General features: G+C 39.4%; 1 protein-coding gene across 3 annotated transcripts in view; it reads right to left on the minus strand.

Annotated features, from left to right (window-relative positions):
• LOC116728710 (Down syndrome cell adhesion molecule-like protein 1 homolog) overlaps window positions 1–12,896 on the minus strand; it is a 69,532-nt gene that overhangs the window by 45,550 nt on the left and 11,086 nt on the right. For all 3 annotated transcript variants that reach the window (XM_032576992.1, XM_032576991.1, XM_032576993.1), the window contains exons 2-3: window positions 12,030–12,350; window positions 4,618–4,764 (exon numbers count right to left, since the gene is read on the minus strand). In XM_032576992.1, the coding sequence (XP_032432883.1) occupies window positions 4,618–4,764; window positions 12,030–12,350 (468 nt within the window). The remainder of the gene's footprint in view (window positions 1–4,617; window positions 4,765–12,029; window positions 12,351–12,896) is intronic.

Genomic DNA, 12,896 nt, shown 5'->3' on the forward strand with positions numbered 1-12,896 from the left:
TCATGTCTATTGAACGGCCTAACATCAAACTGGGACCCGAGGGACAAACGATCGATCTGTAATGTAGCCTGTAAGTGACCTCGCCACCTGGTGAGTCCCTGTAGAATCTAAGTTTGCACCACAGGGCCTCTTAATGCAGCATTTACACACTTCCACTGATTAAATTCACCCAGCCTTCAACAATGAGGACTTCTGTTGTTGGACTAGATTTCATGTAAATCATATGACTTCTTTGCAAACGCATAAACATGAGCAAACTGTGTAGCAGGTGGATTACATAGAGCATTGCGGGGCATCTTCTGTGGACCACCATGTGGCTGCAGCCATCTGCTGGTCCTGTTTCTATTCATCGGAGCCTCTCATTAGCTTTCTGCTAGTTACACTGGCTGCCTGGATCTGCAGGCATCACTGTTATTTTTATTGTTGTCCACAAACCCTCCATCTCTCTGTCCCTGCTCCAGCTCTCCTGCTTCTGATCCTCACTTAGACTACCAAGCCTCCCTTGTCTCATCAGGGTCCATCGTACGCACACACACATGCAAGGTCCAACTGCAGGCAGCGTACAGTATGGGACGGCGTAGTGCGAGGGAAATAGGTCAGTCTGCCTGCACCCCCCCCCTGTTAAACCCCACTCACTGTCCTGGCTGGACGTAAAAGTGGGACAGGAGAGGGGACACGCACACTCACCAACACACACAATGCACCAGATGGGTAACGTGTGTGTTTGACAAAACGGAACCTGTTGGGGTTCAAAGGGCACACGGCTGTGTTGTGTTATGTCATTAACTCCACCTTCCAACCGGTATGTTGGTGCTAATGATTAGTGTCCGCACGTAATGACACCACTGTAAAAAAAGAAAAAAAAAAAGAAAGACATGCAGGTATGGAGAGAAAGTGAGGATTAGCATTTTTAATTCAGTAGAAGCAGGGCTGCCTAGGCATTTGCTTGTCGTTATATGTTGTGTCCAGATGGTGGGAAATTTTAGAGGATAGCTAAAGGAATGAACTGCGCCTCAGGTCAGTCGTAGAACAAATCTTCCTTTGAAGGCAACGGTTCTCTAAGACCTCAAGACCCCAACTAAATCAAATCGAATTTAAATAATCAACTAATGGAGAAAATCAGTAAGTAATGTAGAAACTATCTTATAGCCCCTCTTTATGACTACAATTACAATAAAACTCAAGGTTTTTATAAATCAGAACTAGGATACATGATGAAACTGGAAAGGAAAGTCTGCAACTTCCTGAACAACAGTTGTCTTTGCTACACAATGACAAAACTGGAAGTGTCCCCCAAAATTTCCAGTTAGACATTTCCGAGAAGACATTCGCCAAGGGTCATCGGGCCAGGACTCGAATCTATGATGGTTGAATCGACGAGTCAAGTCTGTGTCGCACGCTCTAGCCCTGCGCCATCCAGAAGTTAACTGTTTTCATTATTGATCAGCTGTATAAACACAGATATAACAAGCCATGTAAAAGAAAAAATTAATTTCTATTGAAGCATAAGGACTATTCATTCAGGCAGGTACAACATAGAGTTAGGCTTACACTATGGTCATTATACTTCATTTAGTGAAATGTTGATTTGAGTAAATACCTTTTGCCCTTTGAAGTTGAATTTGAAATTGGAAATGTTGGGAGTCTTTTAGAAGTCTTAGTGAAGGTATTGTCTAGACAATCTGCGTGGGAACTGATATAAGTCTTACCATGCTAATCGCTGTGATTATATGCAAAAGACGGTCTAAAATTTCAACTCTAGTCATTACAGCAACTTTTCTCTCTCACACACACCTCTGATTCTAATACAAGTAGTTAAGACCAGAAAGACTTATTAGAACATTGTTGCTATAGTGAAACAGGGCAGAGCTGGGCAATTGTCCAAAGATCTCTGATTGGTAGATTTCTATGCAGTAATAATGTCGATAATATAATATCTAGTGTTACTTAAGAGTGTGCAGTGGACTCCAGGTGTTTGAGCTAGGACCACATCCACTAAAAATACTCAAATACTTAAGATCCCCTCTGAAAATGCTTATATCTACCTATTTTAATAGTTTAAACATCAAGTGCTGTAACATGTATTAATAAACACAATGGAAAACCGTGTTAGATGTTAGCTTCTTGAGCAGAAGCTAACGTCTACAGTCTTCCTTGTCTCCATTCTTGGAGGTACAGCCAATAAGCTCCTGGGGAAATCAATTGTATTGACTGGTTTGCAAACGCCAGGCAATAGTACGTCAAGTAGAATTGAATTTGGGAAGTTCAGCTTCCCAAACTGCATTTTCTTTGAATGTTTTAGAAAAAGACATCTGTGAATCTGTGAATACTGAACTGTAACCAGTGGAGGTCTACTGTATGTGACTTAAGTGTTAATGAGGTATGAACTGAGGCTCAGTTTTGGGAAATGCCTATTCTTAACATCCTTATATGCAATAGTGTTTTCTAAGATGAAGATCACTAAGATGGTCAAAATGAGTCCATATGAAATATGAACATATACTTATCATAGTGTGCTAGTGTTTTATGTGAGAGATGACAGGCAGGTTAGACAAGCCTCATCACTGTCATTTTAAAAATATTTATTCATTTTATTGCTCAAATAAAACTCTCATCTTTCACGAAATCAATTTTATTTCACGGTCCAAGAGCAAAGTTGGAAAGTTTTCTCATTAAATATGAAAAAGGCAAGTTATTAAATGAATGACCCAGCTGTGTGCAGAGAAAAAGCAGACGTGTTCACCTTTACACAGTGGATTTACTCTCTGCGGATCAGCTGTAACACCTTCTGCTGTGTTTCTTAAGACCAGCTGACAGGACTGTGGCAGGCAAGGCAGGCAGTCAGCCGCTCACACACTCACACACGGAGCTTTTAGTCACAAAATCAATTTTAATTTTCACATCTTCATTAGATCTATCCAGAGAGACCCTCACTGGAAAAGCAGACCATGATGAAGCACAAAGACAGTTTGGTGATGGTTAATACTGAAGCATGAGATCAGCATCAGTAATGTTTCCCAAATATTTGCTTGTTTGTACTTTTATATGTTTCTCTGTATTGTTCTGACTCAGATTCACTGGAATATGCTACGTTTCTGACAGCCGAAGACAAACGTAAGCTGAGCTCAGTGTGCAACTCGTCTCGTTCAGCATCTGATTCTCACACTCACTGCTCATCAACTGACCTATATACCCCTAATTACCCACAGCAGCCTCACAAACCCATACACAGAGACCGTAAATACACTCAGAAATGACACATCCAAATTAGATCATCTACCGTGCTTATAAAAATGCTTTGTTCTTTCCATAGTTTTGTACATAGCTTTCTACTGAATATAATTTTACATTTATGACAAAAAAAATAACAATAAAAACTCATAAGGCACATATTAAACCATCTATACCATGTATCATGGTGTTGGCAACATCATGCTATGAAGTTGCTTCTTAGAAGCAAGCCCTGCAAGGTCAAGATTGACTGGAAAATATTGCCACGTGACTTGGGAGAACATTGACTTTCTAGCAAAACAAGAACCCAAAGGAAGGGTAACACAGAAGTGGTTCAAAGACAATAAGGTTAAAGTTCTGAAGTGGCCAAATCAAAACCAGAATCTCAATCCTACTGAAAATTTGTGTCTGGACTTGAAAAGTGCTGCTAACACCAATCAACAAGCAGCGAGACAGAAATTGAGCTGTTTTGTAAGGAATGGAGGAAATGAATTTAATAGCATCTCCCACAATGTTTATCCTTTGTAAACATGAAAACAATTTAATAACCTCCTTTACTTTGTGCTTGGATACCAAAAAGCTAAACCATCAAAAAAAAAATAGATGAAATTATAATGAGAATACAGTACAAATGCAACATGGTATCAGTGGTTTTTTTGCATACATAGTAAGTAAAACACCATCTGCTTCAGGACCTAAGGCCATTCTTGCCCTACTACCCTCTTTGCGTCTCTCTTAATTCCCGCTAATTTCTGTCTTCTGCAAAGTGATCACAAAAATAAAGCCTGCATTCTTCCCAAAAATAAAAATTTAAATGCACAAAGTCCTGCATATAACATCAAGCTCAACTTTTTTCTGTATCTTTCCCTGTCAGACACACTCACACCCAAATGAGGTTAATGAAGATGAATGTAAGGGCACCAGTCCTATTGACATCCTATGTCTCTAATTGTGGCCCTGTTCTTCAAGGACACGGTGGGAAGACAAGCAGGGAGTGGACAGAAATAGAAACGGTGGGACTTTTGGAAGAGAGTCTGTCTCTCGTTTTCTTTAGTGTCAAGCTCAATTAAGTGAAGGATTTGACATTAGTTGGGTAAAACTGAGTGTGATGAGGAAAGTGGTGAAAGGAGGGACAGAGAGAGGGAAATGTCAAGAAAAAAACAGGATGAGGAGGATGAGGGCCACCAGATCAGTGATCCAGAACGGTAAGCAGACAGAAGACACACGTTAGGAGTTCGGTCAAGCAGAGCGCTGCATCAAACCCTCCTCCCACAAAATCAGAGACATAAAGGATAAAGACATTCCCACATCCAGGAGATGCAAAGCAATCAAAATCTCCAACGCACAAAAAATGAAAAAATTACAATCAGCTATTTGATTTCCTACCTGGAACAATGGAAACAGTGTCTCTTTCCCAGGACACAACACTGACATACTCCTGCACGGCAGCAGGAATGAGGCACTTGAACACTGCTACGTTGCCCCGCATTGAGCGTTGGTCCGCCACCCGCACAGTGTAGGGTTCCCTGAAAACTGCAAACACACACACAAAAAAATATCATTTAATAGAATTTTTTAAGCTTATTTTTATTACAAACAGAGGTGAAATAAAAGTCTAGAATAATTTAATATGTGCATGGTCTTAAGACTGAATAGACATTGTCAAGACACGAATGTCACGTGTCATTCATGTGAATGACACATGAGTGCATTTATTGGCACTCCTGGTAAAAATGTGCAACAGTCTCAAAATAAATTAATCTTTTATTGAAGGAACATAATCTGACACTGAAATATTAAGAAAAATCCAATCGTCAATGAGAGAACAGTTATTCAATAGGAAAAATACCACCTTAAAAATTGATTACTTTTAATAAAATGCTCAGTGAAATGGTTGAAACCCTAAAACATACCAAAGTGTGTTGCAAGGTTTTCAATTGTGTTTATTTTGTTCATTTTTATTCAACAACTTTTGTGTTCTACTACGTGTCCATTTTGATTTATTTCTCTTAGGTTGGTGTTTATCTTTTCTGTAGTTCCATTTTGAGGCTTAGATCTGGAATTTCGTTTTCTAAAGTGGGATATCTGTATCAGAAACACCCGCGTAGGCATAGAACCATTTCCAGAAATGTTTTCATCCACATGGAAACACTATTTAAGAGGTGCTCAACATGGCACATGCGACATGTGCATAAAGCCTTCACACGGTAAGCACAACAAGAATACAAAAATGGCGAACCACAAAGTGTGAGTGGAGTCTTTTGTGTGGACAGACGACAAAGTCGAGCATCTTCTCCATGTCACAATGCATTATGAAACTCATAAACTACAGGACAAACATGCAATCTGCCTTTGTTGTTATGTAAGATGCGCTTAGAGGTTGGGTTAATATGTTAGGGTTTTCTCCAAAAAGACACTTTTGCTTTCCGCACGTGTAGATAAGGGAGACATTTTCACTCTGTAACCCATTAAAAAAACACTATTAGAGTTTCCGAAAGCGCCGTTTCCATGTGGACCTGAGGCTCAAATATGTAAAAACTTTCCCATTTTAGGAAAAAGCTTTTCCCTGTAGAAGGGACCTTAGTTTAGCTCAGTTCCTGTCAATTACTCTCCCCTCCTCACTTTTCCTTCTGCCACAGCTGCACCACTTCTCCAATGGTTAGTTCATCTGGTTTCTTTGTCATTTTAACCCTTTCTGCATATTTAAACTCCTGGTTTTCATTTGTTTCGTGCTGGATTTTATATTACACTCACACCAGTTTTATATCATGTTTCCTTCATGACATTTTAGTAATTATTTATGTATCATTTACTAAAACTCCTCACCTTTCTACCTCTGGTTCTGCCTGGATTTGGGCCCAGTTACAAACCACATAACTGAAGTAGCTAAAGCAGTTTTTTAATTTAAACTTTATGTTCATCAGAGTTTCAATGCACACCTAGGTAGCACTCTTTGACTTTCTGTTTCCCTTGAATATAAATGTCAATAAACACAGGTCCATTTCTTCTATCCCAGAACCAGTAGGCTGAATGTGGGTCCTAACTTATCACACAGTGAGGACAATGGTAAGCTAAATAAAAAGTCATGAAGGCTCACTGTAGCTAATAGGACCATGTATGTTCACCAACGCTCTCTAACAACCGTAAAATGTAATGCACATATCAATTAGTTGTCCACGACTGATGCCAGAAAAAAACTTTTTCTGTCCAATCATTACAAACATAAAAAGTTAAAACTCTGTTGGGACTTCAACAGGGACTGTGTCCTTCAGTCAGATGAGACTAAAGGACACAGTCTCACATGAGACTAAGTTGGAGTATTTAAGCAACAAACACTTCAGGTGGGTTTTGTGTGAAACAAAAGATGAATATGTGAAAATAGGCTTTATCTCTACTATTAAGTGTGGAGGAGAATCTGAAAAACTTTGGGGCTGTTTCTCTTCCAAAGGAAAAAATTTTTAAAAATATAAAAAGTGGGTTGTTGGGTCTTTTAACATTCATCCATCTAAAACAAAGGCAAAATCACGTCCCCTGACTCCGTTTGATGCACAGGAACAGTCACCCTCAGAAGACGGTACTCCTGTCTCTACAGGTTAGCCTGGCTGCCCAACAGAAGAAACTCATTTCAATATTTTGATCTGTTTCTCTTGGCCATGAGTGTTATCTGATGACAATAAAGGAGGGTCCGACGGTGAGAGAACAAGTAAATCAAGAGCTTTATCAGGTTTACCAATCACAAAATGTACCCACTTTCATGGTCAACTTTTAAAGCAGAAAAATATGATGAAAGGTTAGCATAAGAGAGCTGGACAATCTTGAGAGATTGATCAAATTATATTTCACAATGAGAAATGTTATCAACTGAATAAATGTAATGTAAATCTTTAATTGATTTTTCCCCCTTTTTATCCAGGAGTACCTTTCAATAGGATAACAGAAACAATACTCAATTTCTTCTAGTCTTACTTCTCCTTTGACCATATATGACTCAGGCTGCCATTAAACAACACAATCAAGGAAGTCATTTTCTAGCGCTGGCATGACATCAACACCATTTGTGCACAGAACTTCACAAGGATATAATGCACAGAGCTTCAAAAACCATTGGGAGTTTGTTGGTGCTTTGGTTTTATGCAGGTTCAGGCAATATTTTACACTCTGTTGAATGAGCAGGAGCTCATTAGCAAAATGACATGAAAGCTAGGACGTATCTGAAGGTTGCTAAGAGACTGGTTCGGAATCCCTTGCCTGGTAACAGACACGGAGATAGCATGCACACATTCCCCGTTGCAACAGGGGAAGTCATGCACAAAAATTTACATCTTCTTTAAATAGGCAAACCAGGCGCAGGAGGTCAGCCTGGTTCTTGTTTTAATAAATATTTTCAAACTCATGTATTTCTAATTGAGTTTCAGGTGTTATCGCCAGAAAGAAATTGGCCAGTGATCCTTGTTTATAACCATTCATTGGCAGAGGAAGCGCAAAACTATCAGGAACCAAATAAAAATCTACATTCTGTCCGATTGTGACCTGATCGCCATCGGTGCCAGGGCTTGACGCAGGCCGCTGGCGGCAGGATGTTTGCTTCGAGCTAATCCCCCCCCTCAGCTCTTGAGGCTGGGCTTTCTGGTCATGTGGGAACGAAGGCAGCAAACCGGCTGCCGCCTCGCTCAGGGTCCCGGCTCAAATCCCCCACTTGGCTCTTGTATTAGTATTAGAACAAATATGAGTATTAGTTCATGCCTGTGTTGGGAGGCAGAATATGGAAACAGATGTTGATGGCAGCAGGGAAGGGGGAGGGACCAAAGTGGCCAGAAAGAATGAGAGGAATAAGGTACAGAGCAGGACAATGGATGTGGTTTAAAGGTAATCCAGCTGTGTGTTTGACGTATCTGTTAATTGGGTTCTTTGCTTGTATTTCTGGGCCAAAAACCATAAATGTACTTCTTCTTTGAAACTCTGGATGAAACCTAGCTTATTTAAAGCTGCCTAACATTATCAAATTAATAAAAAATAAAAAATAAAAAAAACATATCGGTTAGGTCTGTTAATGAAAGAAAATTACAGAAGCATTTTAGTCTGGAACAAGATGAAGAGAGGAGACCAAAAAATGGAGAAAAATAACTGAATGTAACAGCAACAGAGGCAGCTTCAGGTCAAAATGTCCCAAATTAGACTGCTGCAGTGTCTGCTGATGTTTGATGATTGATCATCTATTCTAATGCACTATGGAAAAGATTTTTTCTCTGGCGTTTGTGAAATAAATCAATATATGCTGTGCCAAAAAGATGACAGTGTCTACTAGGGTTGCCAACTTTTTGGAACACCCTTTTTTCAGGTTGAGGAGGGGTTATTAACAATATGTATCACCCAGGAAACACAATAAGTTTACCTGAACAAAGTCAGAGTGAAGGTAGACATTTGTGGATGTTAGATTATGATTGCTAAATTTTGTTAAATAGCTAAACCTTTATTTCAGCAAGCAAAACACTGTTTGCAATGTTAGCATGAAATGTTAAAACAATATAAAATGCAGCTTTTGTTTGTAGCTTTTAGTCATGTATTTGTGTTAAATTTAATAATAACCAGATACATCTTTTGCTAAAGAGAAACCCTTCCCTTCACTGTCAAAGACACTAAACTGATCAATTAGTAATCAGTGTTCAGTGTTGCAGTTAGAGAAGTGCCAAAAACATGTTGCTATATAGTTTACAGCATGGACTGGTAACCATGGTGGAAAGTATATATATATATATATATATATATATATATATATATATATATATATATATATATATATATACAGTATACATACAGTACAGACCAAAAGTTTGGACACACCTTTTAATTCAACGAGTTTCCTTTATTTTCATGACTATTGACATTGTAGATTCACACTGAAGGCATCAAAACTATGAATAACACATGTGGAAATATGCACTAAACAAAAAAGTGTAAAACAACTGAAAATACCCCTTATATTCTAGTTTCTTCAAAGTAGCAACCTTTTGCTGTGATTACTGCTTTGCACACACTCTGCATTTTCTTGATGAGCTTCAAGAGGTAGTCACCTGAAATGGTTTTCACTTCATAGGTGTGTCCTGTCAGGTTAATAAGTGGGATTTCTTGCCTTATAAATAGTCGTGAAAATAAAGAAAACCCATTGAATTAGAAGGGTGTGTCCAAACTTTTGGTCTGTACTGTATATATATATATATATGAGCTTTAAAACTGTTAAAATTATTAGTAGGTTTTTAGGGGGTAAAATTTAAAACTATAACAAAGACCAAACCCCATGCAAGTAACTGTTCTGAATAGCAGAGGGTCCAGATCCTCTGTACGACTCAAATCGTAAACATGTCAAAATGGCTGCAACCGTACATTTTTTACCGTGTCAGATCCAGAAGCAGAAGAAGTGGAGCCTCCTGTACATCCAACAAAGGTGCAACAATCGATAGTTCAGATTTTACCCCTCAAAATGTTGTATACAATATATATTTTTAACATAAGAAAGAGAAACCTTTCTCTTTCTTATGTTAAAAACAAAGAGAAAGCAACCGCGGAACCGCGGAACGGTCAAGACTTGGAAATTTTGCTGCGGCCTTGGGTGTGGGGCAACAGATAATGCATGTTGGGGGTGCTTTCTAAAGCCTTTTTTTTTTTGCCCCGATTTTCCCTTACAACATCCTGCAGTGTGTGGTGTGTTACTTGGTGGTGTGTTGAATATGTCCAATCTAAAATTAGCCATATTTAACGTTGTCTTGGCCCGATTATCGCAGCCTGTGGGGGTTTTTCCCTGACTGGGAACAAGAACGCAGCCTGTTGAATGTGACAGGTAGCCAATCAGAAAGCGCGGTGACGTAAGAACGGAGGGAATCCCAAACAGTTGACATGGCGCAACTGAGAGTCCGGTGGACATCGGAGGTGACATGTGGAAATGTTTATTACTATATGTAAAGGCCAGAAAACATAACTCACCTCCAAATCATAGTGCAGCAAATAGAGCGGCTGCTCCCGCCGTCTTTTATCAAACGCCTTTTCTTTTTGTTTCGTCTTTTATCGCTTAAAATGAGACCACAGACTATCACTGCTGCTTCTACATTGTCATCCGTGCTTGATTATTCTAAATTCATGTATGGTATGTTGGATTTTCTTCTGGAATCGGTTCGTATGTGGTGTGTTGCTCCTGCAATGTGGCTGGACACAGGATCGAACATGTACTTTTATTGGCTCTGTGGTCACAGAGGTTTGGAAAATTGGCCGACAATCCTTAAATCGTGCCCTGTGAACCAGATCTAAAACTCACAAGATCTACTCTCATCTCGTCTCGACCACTGCCCTAACGCTCTCTGACTCTGGTCGCTATGGTAACGTTTACATATCCCTTCAAAATAAGATACAGATGCGCCACAAAAACGAAAATTTTACTTTAACTCACGATAACGACTAATGGGAGCCCTGAACTTGTTTTTCTGCTAGGAGACGGTCCCACCTGGGAGTGATGGGAGACACTGACACCCGAAGTGTTGCTTATGCTCAGGGTGCTTGGTCTCTACGTGGCGAAGCAGTTTGAAGCTTCATTGCCTCATTAGCGAGCCGGTCACCATATCATGCAGAGCTTGGAATGTGGGAATCACCTACCAGGATAAATCCATTCTCCTGTCTCTTCTCTTTTCCCCTCGCAAAGAAATTTTCCAAAGACATCTGATCTGTTTCTTACTCATTTTGCTGCTTGTGGGATCAAAGTTGGCCCGTAAGACGTAACTGAGAGAATCCGGTTAAAGGATTTTCAAAATAAAAGATCCTTCAGGCTCAAATAATTCATAAAACGGAAATATTTAATTATTTCTTGTGCCGCCGGTACAAATTGGTTGGGGACCACTGCTTTAAAGCACAGGTTTCCATTCTTGTTTTCATCTAGATGCTTTATATGTTGGAATGAGACGAAGTTATAAAGGAGAAAGTCTTTATCTTTCACTTCTCAGCCATCAAATACACAATACAAAAGTGAAAATTTATTTCACTTTTAATCATTAAGCAGTGTTGAAAGACAGTCCATGCAAATGGCAAATTATATGCATTGCAAGCAGAGATTTAATGTATGGCAGACGAAAGACGCAAGCCAATCTAATTTTGCATCCAAGCATTTTTTTTGTGATTGCTGAAGTGCACACGTTACTGTGGACAGTTGCGATTTAAAATATTGTGTATCTCTAATGCAACCCATAAAGATTAAATGTTTCAAAGATGGAAGATTTGGTTAGGAACCATAGAGTCCACTTTTACTGTAAATATGTTAAAGCTAGTATGGCAATAATTACCATGATAAGGTAGTGTGTTTTTTGTTTTTAAAGCATTTAAAAAAACTATAAAACTATATAGTTTATAGATTTATGAAATCTTGCATTTGCTTTAAAAATGTCCTTAGCCTATTTTGTTCTGACCTTTTCTCAAGTGACTGGTGTTTCTTCCTTGCTTCTTTTGAGATGGAAAATATTTAAAAACTCCATCTGCTGAATGAGCGTCATTCAGCAGATGGAGAAGCTGAACGCCCGATGTTGGAGCGTTTCATCACTCGCTCTGTCTAATAGGTGCAAGTAAAGGCCGAAGCCTGATGTGGTGAGTGATGCAGATGTTCTCTCTGCAGACTCTGTTCTAGGTCAATCTGTGTTCAGGTCAAGGGCTATTTTAGGGCAGGTGATTCAGTGTGGGCTGATTTTCTTTCTTTTTTTTTATGCAGCTGTCAATCACATCTGCTCTATTTTCTGCTTAAATCACTGTCTGTCGCTGGTACTCACCAGCTTTGATGCGGATGTTCGGGCTGCGGATCTTGCCCGCCTGGTTCTCGGCGGTGCAAAAGTAGTCGTTGTCGTGGATGTAGCTGTTGTATGCGGAGGGCGAGAACGGGTACAGCTGGAGGGTGCCGTTGGCGTGCACATGGCGGATGTGGGGCACGTCGTAGATGTCGTCGCCAGTGGCCAGGTACCAGCGCAGTATGGCGCTGGGGGTGCCCCCTGCAGGACAGGGCAGGGACACCCCCACTGAGCTGGAGTAGGTTACCCTCTGCAGGGAGGCATTTACAAAGTACAGCCTGGTAGAGCCCACATCCTCACTGTGTACTGCAGAGACAAACAGACGAAACATTAGCACTTACATGTCATATGGGGTGGAAACACCAAAACAAAAGAAAAACATCACAGAAGTCATGGGCCAGCTGTCATTATCTATGTATACCAATGTGTTATAAAGGTAAGATTAGAATAACGCTACAATTTTAAACTCTGCGCAGTATTTTGAGGATTTTCCCCTGATAGATCATTCAAAATTTTGTTGTGTGTTTTCCTAAAAACCTGTTCTTCTTTTGGCATGTTTTTGACTACTATTCAACTTGAATTTATTGAAAACATCACTATTCCATTTTGATCTTCAATCTTAGTCATTTTTCTACATTTTATACACCGATATCAATTAAACAGTGTGAAACCCATTAAAAAACATGTAATGATCAACACAATTAGAAGCATTTCTTGCTTTTTTTTTGTTTTGAATTATTAAAGATTTTTGTTCATTGTTATTAAAAGCAGCAAAACCATGTCATACATCTTTACTTCAACTAATATATTTACTCCATGTTATCACACATTGTAATGGCTCTTGCCCACATC

Source organism: Xiphophorus hellerii, chromosome 11 (genome assembly GCF_003331165.1).
Source record: "Xiphophorus hellerii strain 12219 chromosome 11, Xiphophorus_hellerii-4.1, whole genome shotgun sequence".
NCBI lineage: Eukaryota > Metazoa > Chordata > Actinopteri > Cyprinodontiformes > Poeciliidae > Xiphophorus > Xiphophorus hellerii.